The sequence below is a fragment of the Rhipicephalus sanguineus genome, chromosome 9 (assembly GCF_013339695.2).
Source record: "Rhipicephalus sanguineus isolate Rsan-2018 chromosome 9, BIME_Rsan_1.4, whole genome shotgun sequence".
Taxonomy (NCBI): Eukaryota; Metazoa; Arthropoda; class Arachnida; order Ixodida; family Ixodidae; genus Rhipicephalus; species Rhipicephalus sanguineus.
In genome coordinates this window covers 82,252,862-82,271,177 of record NC_051184.2, presented here as the reverse complement: position 1 = coordinate 82,271,177, position 18,316 = coordinate 82,252,862, and the positions used below count along the sequence as shown (strand labels likewise).

Sequence of the window (18,316 nt, the reverse complement as noted above, 5' to 3'; positions counted from 1 at the left end):
ATGTGCAGTGTTGAATGTGGCATGTCGCTGCGACTTCGGCAACGTAGGCCAAGCTGCATCAGTTGTGTCCATGCCTTCCTTGTTGTTCTGCTTCGCAACGGCCGTCGACAATCTCTGTGTTTGGCACAGATTTTTAGAACGCATATATGTGTTCACTTTGGTGAAAAAATTGCTTGATATAATAAGTGGTATCCCAGATATCAGTATAGAAATGTAATTGACACGTCGGATAATGTGATCCGTCCATAACAAGAAAGAGAGAGAGAGGGTCTGACGAGACCAGTTAGTGGGTGACGGGGAATGCGAAAGGAAGGCAGGAGTGCCTTGGCACAAAAACGGGTTGTGGGGCACTTGACGTTTCGTTGAAAGGGGGGTTATTGTCCGTCGACCCCCCTTCAATGCTTGGGGTTATTGTAGTAGTAATGGTTTGAGGATAAAAAAAGCGTTTATTTCTGCGACGCATTAGAGAGCACGGCTCAGCGTCGTTGGGGCGAGGGGAAGGAAATGGTATATGAAAGAAAATTAAGGAGAAAAAGGGTACGTTCTTGAGAAATTAGCCGTCTTTTCCGTGTTGCTGAAGGGGGAGGGTACAATAGCGCTGCGGCTTCTTTTTTCATCTCTTTTCCGCCCTGCTGCCAAGACTGTTTATTTGGTTTTTTTTTTTTTTGGAGCGGGGGGCGGGGTTGGCCGAGCAGATAGTTAAAACTGTCAAGATGTTCACCTTCAAGTAGGGTGTCTCTGTGAATAAAACATTCCTCTCTATCTCTCTCTCTGACGAACAGTGCTCGAAGACGGGACTAGAGTTTGGACCTGGACAATGCAACGACGCTGGCCCGTGAACAAAAGAGGGAAAAAGGAAATTCCTCGAATCCTCGTGCGCACATCGTTAGGCTAGCCAACCTAACATCATGACACCTGGGCGTGCAACACTAAAGTCCCTAGAACAGGGAAAAATCTAGGGACTTTATGCAACACCACCCGTGGCCTCCTGCCGGACGTTTGCAAGGACATGTGTTTGACTGGTCGACATTCCCTCATTGCTGTTAGCATGTACTGAAGATGCAATTGGCATAGGCGGCGTAATATTTGTACTGTTAAGGTGTTTATTTGACGGCACTCGACGACGATGCTCAATGGCGACAGTCAAGGCAAAACAAGGACTCACAGTGCGAGCGGAAGGAGCCAAAGAGGTCAACCCATTAAAAGGCGCAAGAGAGCGCAACCCATTACTCATCTCCAATGTTTTACTGAATCAGCCTTTAGGAGGTAAGGGTGTTATGGGTTATCAAAACACCTGTGGCCCATACGACAGTATTGCTGCCAATAATGGGAGCGGGCTAACTTAAATAGCGCTCATTATTAGGCGAGTGTATAATAGCAGATCTGTCTGTTTTAGCGTTGTCTAAAAGTCCACCGTAAGCTTAGCCATATTTTGTGAACGTTTATTGTTTGATTATACAAAAGAGGAATATCCCCAGCGGCCCTGATCGGCGGCTCAAGATACTATGGCTATATATACCACATGGTCAGTGTTTGGTTGTGTAGCCGCAGCGCTCTGACGATTTGGTGCTTACATATTTATGTGCGGTATTGCATCCTTTCATTCTTATGCGATTGGATTTTCCTCAACTGCTAACTATCATTTTACTGTTTTTCAGAAATAAGGGTGTTTAGAGGATTGCTAAACCCCCATGTTGTGGGTGTTTTGATTCGTGAAAACGTCTTTTTCCTGGGGCCAGAGGCGTAGGCAGAAATTTTTTTCGGGGGGGGGGGGGGGGGGGCACCTCCTTGATCTGTAGTGGGGACGAGCAGGCAGATGTGGTTGAGTGTCATTTTCTGCTCTGTATGCTATGGCAAAAAAAATTTCGGGGGGGGGGGGCACGGGCCCGGTGTGCCCTAACGTGGCTACGCCCCTGCCTGGGGCGTAAGTTATAGACACGGTAAAGCCCCCTTAGGGGCGTAAAGTGTTTACCAGTCTCTGAAACTAACAATAAAGCTAAGGAAGGTGTACGGGAGATTACTGACATGTTCTACGTGTAGTATAATAATTATGACACAAATGAAAAGCAATTAAAGTGGATGGCAAATCAACTTGCCGCAGACAGGGACCGAACCTACAACCTTCGGATAACGGATCCGAACACAAATGGATCCATAATTTTCCATGAGCACGGGGTCAAATTTCTTGATAGAAGGTATGACACCGCCATTTTGGAGCTCATGCGGTAAAACACCAGATTTAAAGTTGACGACACCAGAGCACTATGTTGTGTACTTCCTTTAGCATATATACTAAGTGTTATTGTTATCGAGGCCTGCACTCGAAGCTTTGAATGACCTGGTAATCGAACTTGCTTCATTAGGCTTAGTTGGAAGTAAACATATCAAGTGGTAGGCCGTTAAAAGACATGTGGCAGCACGAGACAGAAGCGCTAGTCAACAAGGCATCACAAAAGACAGTAGCTACATCAAGCGGATGGATGTACCCGTTGTTATTGTAAATAATTCTCAATATTGTCACGTGGTCGTGACGTCGACGAAGACAGCAGTCAGCACGTCCGAGATGAAACTGTTTATTTGGCCGAACTTGTGGCCGGGAAACTGAAAGTCAAACTACAGCAATACACTGATAGCGGCGAACAGAGCGTCGACCTTCGATCAACTGACTCACGGCTGGGATGCGCCGTCTTTTATACATCATGCATCGAACTTTCCAATCTTATCACTGGTTGTCGCGCAAGCACTGGAATAATCTAGACTATTCGCGTCCTGCGCGCAATCTTAACAAAACGATCGACTACAATCACGAAGCTTCTCGAACACTGAGGAGCGGTCAGCTTCGAGCGTTGATAACCGTCCTTGCTGGTCAAACCCGAATACATCAAAATAAAAGAAGAAACGGGCGTGGCAATATTACGTTTGGTGTTTTTAGGTTTTAATAGTTGTTTACGAAAAAGTGGGAAATCCTTAACAACTGGTCAAACCTACATAAGACGCAAAAAATCGTTAGTTCATAATTCCTCTACGTACATGTCAAATAACGCAACTTTCAGTGCGAAATGAGATATCTAAAAAGAAACACGTTTCGCGGCGCGTATACAGTGCTGCATTCAAGATTGACGCCATGCACGACATTACGCAGTCGTCAACGGTACACGGCGTCCGCGCGATAACACGAGTGACATCATATTAACCCTGTAATGCCCACTGTATCATATTTGATACATTAAATATAATGCCTCAAAAGAGGTAAAAAACCCGTCAAAGCTTCATAGAAAAGCCGTTATAGGATGTTTAATGTGTTATAATTAAAGTACACTGAGTTACTCACTTAATCAAATTAATTATTAATTTTAATTAAGGGTAATTAAGTTATGTCCGAAAAAAATTTCACCCTTTTTTTTTCTTAAAATGAACTCTACACGAAGAGTATATATGGTGAGTGTTTTCTCACAATTTTTCTCAAGGTAGAACGCCTTTTGGGCATTACAGGGTTAAGGGAACGTGCTTTATTGTAGGCTAATCTTAAGGGTACAGGTAATGGAAACATGAGCACTCGTTGGCCACAGGATCAGTATTCTGTAGAGTCTAGCAAAATAGCAGGCCTACCGCTGTCCGCAGAGGAAGGTGTGAAACAGGATGGCGGCTGCTGCTATGTCGCTTCTGCGGCAGCTCTCGCAGATTGGGTTTCCGAAGGTGCAGGTGAGGTAGTGCTGCTCGACGTGCCGCAGCTCGGCCTTGAAAGGGCACCCAGACACCTTATTGACACAAAAGGCGATCTGTCCGCGCACTTGCTCTAAGTTCAAGGCCACGAACTGGAGGTCAGAAGCCGCACGTGGGACGCCGTCCTCGGGACACCAGACTATCGGGGTCGAGTCTTCGCTGCTGGCGTCATCGTAGCCGGTCAACCTTCTAGTGTCGACGAAGTAAATTTCACAGCAAGATACGCACAGGGTGTGGCTGCAGGGCAACAGGAAGGCCTTGTCAGGAAGAAACCGACAGCCGGAGCAGACGCCAACATCCGGGAGCGGCTGCGCGAACTGAACGCTCTGCCCGCGCAAGGGGCTCTCAAACCCGATGGTGAAATAATCACAGGTGTCTGGGCTCGCATCGTCGACGTTACTCTGCGTGACACCAGCCGGTGTTTCGCTCTCGCGCTGAGTGCCGTCCTCCTTCGCAGTGGCCCGCTCCGTAGGATTCGTCGAAGCCTCGCTTGCTTGAGCAACGTCGTCGGCAGCGGCGGTGTTGTTGGATTTCGGTGTGGTAACGATCACCATCATGGAGGCAGCGGTCGAGCAACGAGAGGAGTTCGGTCTACTTGCGGCCGTTGAAGCAATGGATGAGTCCGCGATGGCTTCGAGGAGACGATGAGCAGCACTCACAAGGTCCGGCGGCTGCTGGCAGCGAGACGTTCGCTTGGAAATGTTCAGGCGAATGGTGCTGCGTAGATGGTTGAGCCACGTTTTATAGCCACAGAAGGCTCTTTGTGACGTCACCGCTGTCGCACGAGGTTGTCCATTGGCTGCGATGTTTGATGGGAGGGGCGATGTGCCGACCTTGAGTTTTTTGCGTTCGGAAAGAAAGTAAGATGAAGGTATTTCACTGTCCGGGCATCCCGCCACGTGCAATGAGATGCACGACTCCAACATGGGAACCTCTTTTGTTGACGGATAGGGCGCCCGTGACTAATCGCCCTGCTTAGGAGGACAGTGCGCCTAGTGCTATGACCCCCACACAGCTGCTTCTAACAGAAAGAAAGTATGAGGAACCGTTCTCATCATTCGTCCAAGACTCTTAACCACAATGAGGTTTCTAAGAAGAGAAACGACCCCGGCGGTCCCAACAAGAAGAGAGTGGTAAAAGGAGGGATAATCTGGCGTCATGACAAGCCAGGACTGTGGGTGGAAAAGATAAGCTTGTGAAGGATAGGTACTGCACAATAACATTTTTTTCAGTGCGGGTTGTCAAGGAGAGGCCAACGCGTGTATTCCCTGCCTCCGCGAAACCGACACAGCTGTAAAAGCTAAGAAGTTGAAATACCTCCAGCCACTAATTCTTGGAGGAAACCCGACGTTTCGAGACCGGCTTGGTCTCTTCTTCAGGGGTGACTGTGCTAGTCAGGGAGGCTTCGTAGCAGCTTGTTTTCGGCTCCGCCTTTCTCTTTCCCCCACGTTCCCGAGGCCGTGCACGTAGATCGGAGGCATTGTTCCGAGGGACCGGTTCACATTCGCAGGTGTGCTCTGGATGTGCCACGACTCGAGTAAGAGCCTCCTTCCCAGATTCCACCAAGCCAGACAGACTTCTGTCGAAATGTTTACATTTAAGCTGTAAAAGCTGTTTGACATGCTGCGATTGCAGCGAACAAAAGACATTTTTTCAGGGACATTCTTTCCGGGTACGCTTCTTTAGAAGACGTATCTTCCGGGGACGTTCTTTCCGGAACCCGCTATTACTCTCGAGGTATTTCAACCATTGCGTTTTCTCTCATGATAGGTTTACCGAGGTTTCGTTTCGCATGGGCTGCGGTTTTACAGCAGAGCTGTGAAGGTCGAGGTTGGCCTTTTGTCGTAGATGAAAAACTATATGAGCCGGCACGCGCCATTTCCGTCCCCTTTTTCATCGCCTTCCTCTTCTTCCTGCTTCGCTACCAGAAGCAACCAGAAGTCGTGCGCCGACTTGACCGGCGAGGGAGGCAATAACTTGACATGCGAGAGAACGAGTGCAGAGAGGGAAATAGAAAAGAATGAGGAAATTTCTTGGCGAAAAACATTTCGTTGCCGAGGCGAGATTCGAACTCGCATCCCACGATGCGAATGCGAGCGTCCTAACCACTCGGCTATCCAGGCACGCTAGCAGAGCAGAGCATAGCCTTGTATAGGGAGTATGCACTGAAACTGAGCCGCAATGTGGCGCTGCGGTGCCCTGAGCTGGGCGCCATTTTTGCGGTTCTCGTGCAGCAGCCGACCCACGTTTGCTACTGTGTTTGCTGTGTGTATGCGCTAGGTGTTGTGTGGTGTTTCCTTGCCTTCCGTGTACTCGCGTGTTTCATTAACGATAGTACGGCGTTGGAACTGTCCCCTACCACTGCGTGTTGCACGGATCTAGTCATTTGCCTGGCTGTGCAAGCGATCGCCGTGTTGCTGCAGTGAAAAGATGCTGCTCAGCGACTATACGCCAAGTCGCTGTCTCATCCCGAGCGCAGGAGATACCACATCAAAGTCGCAAAATGCGGTAGCGACGACCCCTTCGCGCTTTCCGATGACCAGTTCACGAACGATGTTGGCTGCTATCCCAGCGTAGACCGTGCGGATATCAACGATTATCTTGTTCACGGGACAAGTTTCGTGACGCGGGAGCAGCTTAAAATCCTCGGAGGCTCACAATTATGTCACAAGCGGCCTCGTGGAGCCACCAAGGGTGAAAACTCTTCGTGATGGCAACATCGTCGTTGTTTCAAAGGTAGGCTGTTGCTCGCGCTTCTTTTAGCGTGCGTTGTGGACTTGTAGCCGAGATTGAAGCTCGGCGCCCAGTCGGGATTGGCCTCGTCCATCGAATAAGCTGGTCTTCCTGAAATGGAACGTACGCTGCAGTGCTGTACGTAAATTATAACGCCGAGGAGATGCATTTTATGCTGCTGCCGCGCTCACCTGTGATGAAATGCGCCCCGCAAACGCGGTAGTGCGTCGCCGATTCGTCCAGGTCTTCGCGACGAATTTTGCTCAGCCATAGAGCTCTCCGCTTTGACGACAGCTCCGTTGTCTTCGCACACTGTCCTGATATAACTTTCGGCACGACATAGAACCCTACCCGTTGAAAGTTCTCGTCGTTGAGGCTGTTTCTTGTGCGGTTGGAGCAACCGTAAACAGCGCAGTTCACCATAGCCGATTGACGCAGCTCGACGCGCAACAACGTCCTGCGGCTTGGGCACTTTTACAAGTCCATGCAACACGCAGTGGTAGGGGACAGTTCCAACGCCGTACTATCGTTAATGAAACACGCGAGTACACGGAAGGCAAGGAAACACCACACAACACCTAGCGCGTACACACAGCAAACACAGTAGCAAGCGTGGGTCGGCTGCTGCACGAGAACCGCAGAAATGGCACCCAGCTCGGGACAGCGCAGCGCCACATTGCGGCTAAGTTTCAGTGCATACTCCCTATAGCATAGTACAGCAAGGTGTTGGGAAAGGGAAGTGATGGTGGGGAGGAGGGAAAAGAGAATGGGAGAAGGAGTAGAGAGAGAGAAAGGCGGAGACATATAGATAGATAGAAAGAAATAGAAAAACAGAAATGGATAGAAAGAAAGGGAAGAAACCTAGAAAAATACAGAAGGCGAGAGACCGACTACGCACACTGATAGAGAAAGAATGACATAGTAAGGAAGAGAAAAAAAAGAGAGAAAGAAAGGAAAGGAAGAAAGAAAAATATCAGGAAGACAGAGAAAGAAATAGACACACAGATAAACAGTTCAAATAAGCTCCTTCGCATTAGAGAACAAGTATCGAATCAGTTAACCAATCCGTACACTTCCCCTGAGAGTAACTGGTGCCTCCTGATGAAATGCATGGCCGCTGAACGGCCACCGGCCCCCTTTATGTCGTTTAATAGCCAGATAACACTCTACCTGACATGCGCATTGTATGTGATATTGCATCTGACATGGAACTTATATAGATAAGACCGAGAGTTGGGCGAGTTTGTCTTTATTGCGCCCCGTCTGCATTCTCGCCTTTTCCGCCGTGAAAATAATATTTCTTGCACATTAAATTTCAGTAAACTCCAATATTCCCGCGGATACCTTGTTTTTTTTTCTTTTGGATTGAGAAATAAAGTGTAGCCGACACGAAGGCGACAATTCTTAGCGAGGCGCAACTATTGAGAGCCCCCGTCTGGGGACATTTTTTCTAGGGACATTTTTGCCGCGGACGTTTATTTAGCGGACGTACCTTCCGGTAAAATTTAGTCCGGCGACGTTCTTTCCGGAACCCTGTATTACTATCGAGGTACTTCAACCATTGCATTTCTTCTCGTGATATTCGGCCCGCGTGCATTCGTCTTACATTGCACACGTGCTTTTTGTTTTTTTTTTTTCCGAAGGCGGCTTTGTGCAGGCCTCGTAATTTTTCTCAGTATCGCCTTGCTCCGGTGGCGGTAGCAGTGTCACGTTAATGCGGGTAAGATGGAAGAAGCTAACGTACGTAGAAGATACAGGTGCGTCTTGAGGAACCACGCAGAGTCTACCACTGGAGCTTATCTTACAGACATAACACGGTTTTGGGCATGCAAAACTGCACAATTTAAGTCCTATAGAACAACACGCACGGCTAATCATTTTTTATTAAATTCTATTATCCTATTATAATTACAGTTACAGATCAAGGCGATTAAGCTGTATTTAGGCGTGCCTGTGCACGTTTTCAAACTTCCTTCGCTCGCGGAAATTCTGATATTTTTACCAAAACTTAATTTATTTAGCATCGCGTCAGCAAACTTCGGGCGAAAAGGTGAAGAAAAACTCCGGTACAGCCACCATCATACTTCTCGCGATTAAGTTAACGAAAAGCGGGCTCTGAAGAGTAAACACGGTTTACCTGCAAAGCAGCAACAATTTAGGGAAGGGGAAACGGCCACAGGAGCCGTGAGAGGTTTGTCTAGTCTCGCTTGGTTTACAAAATTGAACCTTTAAATAGTTGTCATGCAAGCTTCATCTATTGTGGTACCTAATCGGTTTAAGTGTTTGTGTTTCTTCTCATTTCCCCCTTCCAAGAGACGCTGACACACAGAGGTGTCAAGAGTGGGCGTACAATGCGAGTGCGAGAGGTACCGGGTTCGATGTCCATGTCGACGGGCACACAAAGGAACGCCTCTCCTTCGCTCCTACTGTAACTCTCTTCTCTGGGCTGTAGGAAGGTGCATTCATTCAGCAATTTACGAAGAAATACCCCCCCCCTCCCTCCTTCGCTTTCGTTTCTCTGCGAATCGGTTGTGCTACTCTAGGAGTCATTGAAAAAATCCGTAAACAGGGGGTAAGTGCTCGAGCCAACCTTTCGACAAATGGACTTGTCTTCTTCAAGGCTGGAACTGATTTAGGTAGGTGTGGTTTGTAGAAGAAAAGGCGCCTAATTTCTGCAGCCCGGTCGGGAGCACGGCGCAGCGCCTGCGGGAAAGGGAGAAGGGATGACAGTGGATAGGAGAGAGAAGGTTAGAGGTGTAGAGGCACAGAGGTCATCAGTACGAAGAGCAGCAGGCCGGCAGCAAGGACAAGAGCGGCAAGGGCCCCGGTCTCAGTGGTAGGCCGCGATTCCCGTCTCCTCGATGAAATCCGCCAGGCTGCGGAGCGCTGGTAGATGGGAACGGGATGGGAAGAGGAGGTGCTCCAGGGTAGTGGCAGGAAGGCCCTGCCTCCGGTAGGCTGTGGTGACTGTCGAGCGTTCCTTTGCCAATCCGGGGCAGGTACAAAGGAGGTGCTCGAGGGTCTCGGGGTCGCCGCAGCGGCTGCAGGCCGGGGAGGCGCAGCGACCCTTCAGGTAGCGGCGGGCCGCGGTCCACACACAGCCGGTCCGCAGTCGCAGCAGGGAGGCTTGTTCCCTCCTGGTGAGGCCCGTCTCTGGGAGAGGCTTTGGTCCCTGCCCGTTGGCCACCCTCCGGTCCGGGTGGACTGTGACGAGGAGCTTCTTGAGGCGGGCCTGCGAGTAGTCCCTGGCCGCCACGGCCTGGGTGATGGGGATGCCTGGCTGGTGTGCTGCCTTGGCCAGTCTGTCCGCCTCCTCGTTGCCAGCTATGCCGACGTGAGAGGGCAGCCAGTGGAAGGAGACGGATGCCCCGGATGCCGCGAGGGCCCGGAACTTGGTTGCCAGGAGGTTTCCAGTGAGCCCGGCGCGGCGATGGTTGGCCAGCGTCTGCAGTGCCGCCTTGCTGTCGCAGAGGACCGCAATCGGCTCGGCTGGGATGCCCTCGGCCAGCAGGTCCGCCGCCAGGTGAAGTCCAGCCAACTCCGCAGCCGTGGAGCTCGCCGGGAAGGGCAGCCGGCACTGTCTGCTGATGGCCTTGGACGGGATGACGCACGCTGCCGCTGCAGTCCCGTCTGGCATGACGGATCCGTCGGTGAAGACCTGTAGTCGCCCTTCCAGTTGCTCCTGGAGCTTGGAGGTGGCAGCCTGTTGCAGTGCTGCCGCAGGCGTGCGGCGCTTGGTGGCCCCATCCAAGGACAGGTGGACCTCGGGTGGTCGGTGATGAGGAGGCGGACGCGTGACCGGAACTGGCGGATCCGGGACCATCTGGTGGTAGAGTTGACAGAGTCCGCCCATCCGTGACCTTGGCTGGCTGCGAAGGCGCTCCAGGAGGGTCCTGCCGTCGGCTGCACGGTGAAGGCGGTCGATGTGCCCCAGGGCACGTTGGAGCATGCGTAGGGACAGGGGCCACTCTCCCGCCTCGGCGAGAGTCGCTGCCACGGGGGAGCACTTGGGGAGCCCCAGGATGGCCCTCAGAGCTTTCCTGTGAAGTCCCTCCAGGTGGAGTCTCCTGGCCGGGGTCAGGGTCACCAGTGGGAAGGCGTACAGCAGGACCGAGGACGCCGAGGCCTGGTTGAGCCGTAGTGCCCACTTGGTGGAACAGCCTCGGCCACGTTGCTGCAGCTTGCTGATGGCTCCCTGAACACGTCTGACCTGGGCGGCGGCGGCCTTGGCAGCTGGTATCCAGGTGAGCCGGTGGTCGATGGTGAGCCCCAGGTACTTCACCGTCGGCTTCCATGGCAGGCTGCGGTTGCCGACCCTCAGCCGTTTCACGTACGTCCGTGCCGCCGCCAGCGGGTGGATCAGCAGGGCCTCAGTCTTGGTGGCGGAGACCTTGAGTCCGATGCCTCCGAGGTAGGTGATGACTGCATCCAGGGCCGCCTGCAGTGACCTCCTGATGGCTGGGATGGACTGCCTTGGTCCCCGGGCCCAGAGTGCTACGTCGTCAGCGTAGACGGAGCAGCGGGTCGGAAACTTGGTGCCTGTCGGGAGAGAAGCTGGAAGTCCCGCCATCGCCATGTTGAAGAGGAAGGGGGCTCAGCACGGATCCCTGTGGTACACCTGCGGTGATGTCCCTGGGTCGGCTGGTCTCCCTTCCAACACGGACGCAGAAGGTCCTCCCGGACAGGAAGGCGGTCACGAAGCTGCGGAGGCTCCCGCTGATGCCTAGTCTTGCTTAGCTATCGTGTGTATATACTTCGTGCCCTCTCCACCAGAAGGGAGAAGGGATGGGGAAGGGGGGGGGGAGAGGCCACCGTGACGATTGGGTAAGTCATAAGAAACGCGGAAAAAAAAAGAAAAAAGGAACAAAAATCGGCGGCAGGGGGGGGGGGTGCGGGAGACGGGAGGGTTAAAGTCCCTAGATTTTTCCCTTTTACTTAAGTAGCGACAACTGCCTCCTTTCCCGGCCCTCACTCACGCGCAGCTGGCGTTCGACGCCATTTTCTTCCTAACTTGGACGATTTACAAAGCCATGCGCGTCTAAGTACATTAGCCACGCATCTTTCAACGGACAATATGCTAACGCGACGTGCCTTTCTCCTCCCGTCAAACCCCTGTCATTAGTGAATGGGGGGTCGCGTTTCACCGGGTGCTGGAAAAGAGTTAGGAATAACATGGCTACCGAAAACGAGCGTTAGCCAATGAGATTCGTCGACAGCGCTTCAATGGTTGTCGGTACTTAAGAAAGAACAGGGAAATATCTAGGGACTTTAGGGAGGGTATGTTTCGCTGAATGATTGTCAGTGGAAGCACGTGGCGGTTTAACAATAGTAGGTTCGAAATTCCTAGAAGAAGGACTTAAAGGAGTACTGACACGATTTTGAAGTGCAGCAAAACGGACGTTTTTGGTTTCTTTGGCATGTAGTGTTAACGCTCTCCCCACACCGCATCCGGGAAACACGTATAAATATTTAAGTTTGATATTAAAGTTTTCAACTCCCAGCATTCGCAAGGCAGCTTCACCGCATGGAGAGCCCTATGACGTTTCAAGTCAGCTCACTTGGTTTGCGAAATCCGGGTTCTGCATGCCGCCTAAATCACAGAAATCGCTGTCGGAGGCACTGGACGACAGTTCACTCATCATGAACCACGTTCGACTGACAGCAAAGGACAGCAGGTGCATATTTCGTGGGTTGCAGTCTGCGCGTGACGTCACGGGCCGACTTGACACGTCACTATGAAGCCGCCCTCTCTAAACCGAAACCGAAACTGCTGGCTGAAAGAAGCGATATTAAAAATATATGCCATGCATCCCCAGGCACCACGACACTCTTTTTAGTGTTCTCGACACCCGTGCTTTCATTTAGAGCAACAACCCGAAAAATTTTAAAATTCATGTCAGTACTCCTTTAACTCTCGTTGGTTTTCGTTGTGTATGTACCATACCGAATAGTTTCAAGAGCCCCCTTAGAAACGTTAATACCTGCTGGCTGGAGTGTATTCGCATCGCAGCTTCCATCTTCCACTTCTTGCTGTTTCTATGAGTCATTGTACATCAGCTCCCCTCTCCCCTCCTTTGTAGCGAGGGCAGGATGCTAACAAGCAGACGCATTCCCAGCAACACTGCGACACTGCTTTTTACACGCGAATCAAGGACACGTCACCTACTTGTCCAAAAAGATTTGTTGACGAGGTTCTGCATATTTCTGCAGAAAATACTTGTTGCGATGTAGAGGAAGCGGAAATACGAATGCTGTCCTGGGATTTACGCAAAAATACAAGTCGAGCTTTGCCAGGACTAACCAAATAAATCCAACAAACGATAAAGCCGACGAAACCATGGAGGATATTCTTCCTTCTTGTGAACTGTTGCGTAGTAATGATGGCAAAATATTGAAATGAATTAGAATGGACGAAGAAGAACCCTTTTCGTCGGTTGCACACGAACCCACAGGCTTGCAGACTTCATGCAGATGGAATATATCGTATTCATTCAACAGAACAGTGTTAGCAATGCCGAGCCCTGGTAAGGAGTGGTGTTCGGAGGTGAAGGTAATGTTCGCGAAGGAGAAGAAGCTTGCATCGCGAGTTTCGGGATGCACGTGAAAAGTATGCAGCTTATTATTACTTATTGATTTCGAAGTTTTGTTATCTACGAAGAGAAGGGTGGAAACTGTTGTCCATTGGTTAAGGCCTACATCAATCATTTCGTGCACAGAATTTGCCGCACTCAAACTCCAGGATGCGTGCCCCTGAGCACGTGCTTCCCCTTACAAAAATGCTTATAGAGGTTTAATTAAGGCTAAATTGACTTTTCTCTATAGGATGTATTGTGTTTAAATTGAGCGCCAATTGACTTTTTCTATTGAGTTACACAAGGATATTGGCCACCGTGTTTCTATTGAAAATCATATTTTGCGTGTCAATTTAGCGTCTTTTGTGAGCGCCAATTGAGCGCCAATTGACTTTTTCTATTGAGTTACACAAGGATATTGGCCACCGTGTTTCTATTGAAAATCATATTTTGCATGTCAATTTAGCGTCTTTTGTGCGAGTCAAAAGGAGCTATTGACCAGCTATTGACTGTGTGTACTCAGTTTCAATTGAAACAGTTAGGGGAGTGTATATTCAACCCTTATTGTGTTCAGTAAAAAGCATCTGGTATGCAAGCGCGTTACGCAATTGTGAAAAATGGTGGCTGAGTTCCTCCGCGTTTAGGAACGTAGGCTATTTGCGACATTTCTTGAAAACTAGCCACTTAAATGTTATGTTTTAGAAGTGGTACCCAATAATATACATTACATGCTATCAGTGTATTTTTTAAGCATTTGCTAGCCATAAGGCTGATCATTCGAATTTACTGTGCCGAACATGAAAGAAATTCTGCATGCCGCCTTCAATGCTTTGCCCTAGCTAGAGTTTTTCCTGGCGTGCGCTGATGTTTCAATGGTTCAATCCTACGAACAAGGTAAAAACTGGGAGAGAAGTCGCAAATTAGTACACGGGCCCACTATTCACACGAACGACACCATACACGCACATGTACTGTGATGCCGATGTTGTGATTTCTTCATTGTGTAAGCTGCAGCTGACCTTCGGTGTTCTGTAAAGTGTTCAAGCCAAAATGTAAAACACAGATCTGTTAACATCTACATTTATTTTTGCCATCATTTAGTTGGCGTTGCGCCTGTTTCCGAATAACCAGGGCGAAGCCTGCCTGTAAGAAACACAAAAAAAAGAGAGAAAATGTTGTCATAAAAAATGAAATAGGTAGAAGAGGACGGATTAATAATGTAAACCACAATAGTTACGTAGTAGCATACTGATAAAACAGCCAACGCACAATACTTTTTTTCAGGTTTCATAACTTTCGAATAGAACGTACGAAGGCAGTGAAAATGATAAACTTACCTTCAAAGATAATCAACAGATGCACGTGGTTTGGATATCCAGCAAATACAGAAAATGTTGATCGCACATCAAGGTGACGGTGTGTCTCTGCAGCTTTGCAGAAAGGAAGCCACGATGGAGTCGTCCATTTTGCCGCAGGAAAGTTGCGATGCTGGGTCTGATGAACAACCGTTCCGCCGAAACAAACTTCCATGTACGGCCACAATTGCAGCACATGAGCGAAGTAGCTTCTTCACACTTTCGCTGATAGCCTGTGTAAATCGCGGTACTCGCTGTCCACGAAATCAGAGCAAGAGAGATCGCAAGTGCCGAACACGACCACACTCGCGACGCTGGTGAGCAATTCTGAAGAAGAAAGTGCGGCGCGGAGGGATACACAAGAGCTAAAGTGACCGTCAGAAATTTACACGGGTGTAACTCCCAATAAATTCTGCGAAGCTTATTTGTGAACTAAATTTCAAGTATTCATGGCGCAATATTAGCACCCTATAAAATACAGATTGATCTTTTCCCGCGTTATTTTCTTGATCGCAACAGTAGACGGGCCTCCTTGCACCTGTGCAGTGGAAGTTTCCGACATGCGTTCTCCGAATTCTTCACCCCTCATGGTCCCCGCCACGTGCAAAGAATACCGCCCGCGACTTACCAGACAGGCGAGTTTCGGAACAATAGGGCGCGCCTTTTCCCCCCACGGGGAGAGCGGCTTAAAAATGCACGACCATTGAAGGACGCGTTCGTCGAATCCGCAGTCCTTTCGCGTAAGCCGGCTACCACGACGTGCTCGATCCGCATTTTTATCGTACTTCTCATGAATAAATAGTAATAAAATAATAATAATAATAAGGACACTGATTGTGAAAGCATTGAATACACATTCCGATAAACATTGCATCAACGGTATTTTTGCTAATCTCGGAAGGCAAACATTTAGCGCATCATTGAAGCAAATGCAAGTGTCGCACTTGACCGCGGCACGATCCGTCATAGCGGGTCATATGGCTACGCATGTTTTTTGACAATTCATGGTGAGAAAAAACCTTTGATCTTGCATTCAAAGAACTGTTAACTTCCCCTTTACCCCGTCGACAGCCGCGGGGACCAGCAGCATCGATCCTGCGACCTTCGATCAAAGCACCTAGCTCGCTTAATTTTCGTTTTTTTCGTTGCTTTTTTTTAGTACTCAACAACGAAGAAGAAAGGGGGGCGGCCGGGAGGGAGGCCCTGCGGTGAAACTTGGCCCTGTACCTAAGGAGATGCCCTGCACATGCGTGCTTCATGGTGCTTTTGTAGCTATATAGAACATTATTATATATAAACAAGAAAACTAATTCCAGGTACATTGGGACATTACACCTGTGTGATGCAAAAAGAAAGTAAAATGTCATATCGCAAGCTAGAGAAGCATAAAACATAAAAGACTTGAGGTAGCACTGCATGCTATATTGAGAGGGCTCAGTAGCCGGTCAATAATGCATACGTTGAGTTCGAGTCAATTGGCACTTAGTTGTTTGAAAGACAATTTAATGCGTATAGAGTGTGAGTAAATTGGCGCTTAGATTTTTTAAAGTCAATTAAATGCGTAAAGAGTGTGAGTCAATTGGCACTTAGTTTTTTTAAAGCCAATTAAATGCGTATAGAGTGTGAGTCAATTGGCACTTAGTTTTTTGAAAGTCAATTAAATGCATATACAGTGCGGGTCAATTGACACTTAGTTTATTGAAAGTCAATTTAACGCGTATACAGTGTGGGTCAATTGACACTTAGTTTTTTGAAAGTCAATTTAATGCGTATAGAGTGTGAGTAAATTGGCGCTTTCTTACCTTTAGTCAATTAAATCTGTACCGAGCTGACCCAATAGACAATGCGGTTGAATTGACCTGCAATTGACTCAATACATGCTCGGTTCCAGGTCAATTAAAACTCAATCTGCATTTTTGTAAGGGTCGGCACCTGTATTTGACACACGCCATCATAAATAACAGTGTGTTTCAATAAATTATTCAATGAAATGGAAGTGGAAGATGAGATCGAACTAAGCCACTATTTAACCAGCGAAAATTGCGGTAAACACTCCGGAGAGCTTGTTTGTAATAAAACAAGCGTTTGCAAAAACAAAGAAAAAAAAACAAAGCATATTTATGATGAACTTTTCTTATAAAAATTCTTTTCGATGCCTAGTTTGGGCGCACTGAACTTTATAAGTGTACCGTCGCTAGAAAAATTCGAGGGAACATTGAAGTTTATTTGAAAACTCGTAGCAGATAAACGCAGTCGCCAAGCGCACATGCGTTCATAACACGAAATCGTCAATCGAAAAGGCATCGCTTGCATTTAAATACGTCACATTCATATCAGTACAGTATAAGTCATCGTTGATTATGGACGAATTCGCTGTTCCAGCTCATTCTGCTCAGGACTTTATATATAATGCATGAAGCGACCGCATTAAAAATGGCGAAGAAAAAAAAGAACAGCAAAGGAAAGAGCGCTATTCCTCCTTGTCCTTTTCTTTCTTTATTTCTAAACTTTTTTGAAGCTGGTTGTTCTATGCATGGTTGTTCAAATTCGCGAAAGTTTGTAATTGCGCGCTTGTTCGTTCGATATGATGGCACGCAATACGCACAGAGTGAGAGCTTCAGTGATGCAATAAACACGCACCTGGTGGTGTGAATCAATTCCTTTCATGTCTCTTCTGTAGACGATTTGATATGAATTTGTACAGTGTCTATTCATAATTTCTTACTAAATTACTTCGTGTATAAACGAGGAGAGAGAGAGAGAGTGAAATGCTTTAAGGAAAAGGGGGAGATGTTAGGCTGGCTATTCGCCTCATATAGCCCAGGTGCTGGGTAATGATTATGATACGTACACTGCTAACCACATAACACCTAAAGCCAACCACCCACACGCGCACATAGATTACACTGTTTACAAAGTTTCTATAAGGCGTGTGTTCCGTAAGGACGTGAACAGCGCTTTCGTGGCGCGAAACTAACAGGTGCGGCTTTTCCATGGGCCCAGAATATGTCGCAGTTCCAAGCAGGAGTCCCGCTGAAGGTGTAATGCCGCCTTCAGAGACTGTCTCTCTGATGCGTATCGTCTGCATTCCCAAGGAACATATATGTTGCAGGTCTTCTCAGACGTTATGCATTGAAGGCACAATGGTGAGTGCGAAGAGAATTGACCTAACAAGTGTCTGTCGAACTGTCTATAATGCTGTGTATATAGTTAGTGTCTTTGTTGACGCGGTTATTGGTATTGAAACTTGCGCTCGCGTTAAAATAGGCCATCACACAACATAAAAAATGAGCTCCACTGAGAAATAAAGATAAAACAAAAAAGAAAAACAACACTGCAAGGTGCAGATTACAGCGCATTATATCCTAGAGATGAGGCATTTGAATCCTCTATTTTGAATCTTTTCGATTGTGCCGTTCTCCGAATGAAGGGAAGCGATTCATATTCGTAGGCATGCAGTCGAATGAATGAGTCAGCGGGAGGGTCTACGGCACCTCGAGAGTTCGGGCCCGGTCACGTGGCCCAAGTGGAGACGTCACGTGTGATGTCACGCATGGCCGTACAATTTCATTGAAAGGCAAGCCTTCCATGTGGTTGGCCCATGCACGAAACACTCCCGAAAACGGACAAATATGCATTGAGACATACACGCTCCAGCTCCGGCCCCCGAAGCTTTCTCTCCATTGTCAAGGTCTCCTTTGTTGGCCCCGCCCTCTTGTATCTTTCCCTCTCCCCCTCTCCCTTACGGGCTGCAGATATAAGAGCGTCTTCCGGTATCAGCACTTCATAGCAAATTGGAGACGCCGTGCAACGACTCGTCCTTTTGGCGCATTTTCAAAGGCGGCCGACACTCAACTACGCTGAACGGTCCCCGTGTTTGGGAACGCCACTGAGAAATCTTGCGTGAGTGCAAAACGTTCCACTTCCTTCGAG

General features: G+C 48.6%; 1 protein-coding gene across 1 annotated transcript; it reads right to left on the bottom strand.

Moving 5' to 3' along the window:
- Positions 1-9,282: 9,282 nt before the first annotated feature.
- Positions 9,283-14,972, bottom strand: LOC119405683 (uncharacterized). The gene is given in 3 exon segments (XM_037672525.2): positions 9,283-11,041; positions 11,043-11,179; positions 14,912-14,972. Coding segments are annotated over 3 exon segments (1,953 nt in total). The 3' UTR covers positions 9,283-9,286.
- Between the last annotated feature and the right edge of the window lie 3,344 nt (positions 14,973-18,316).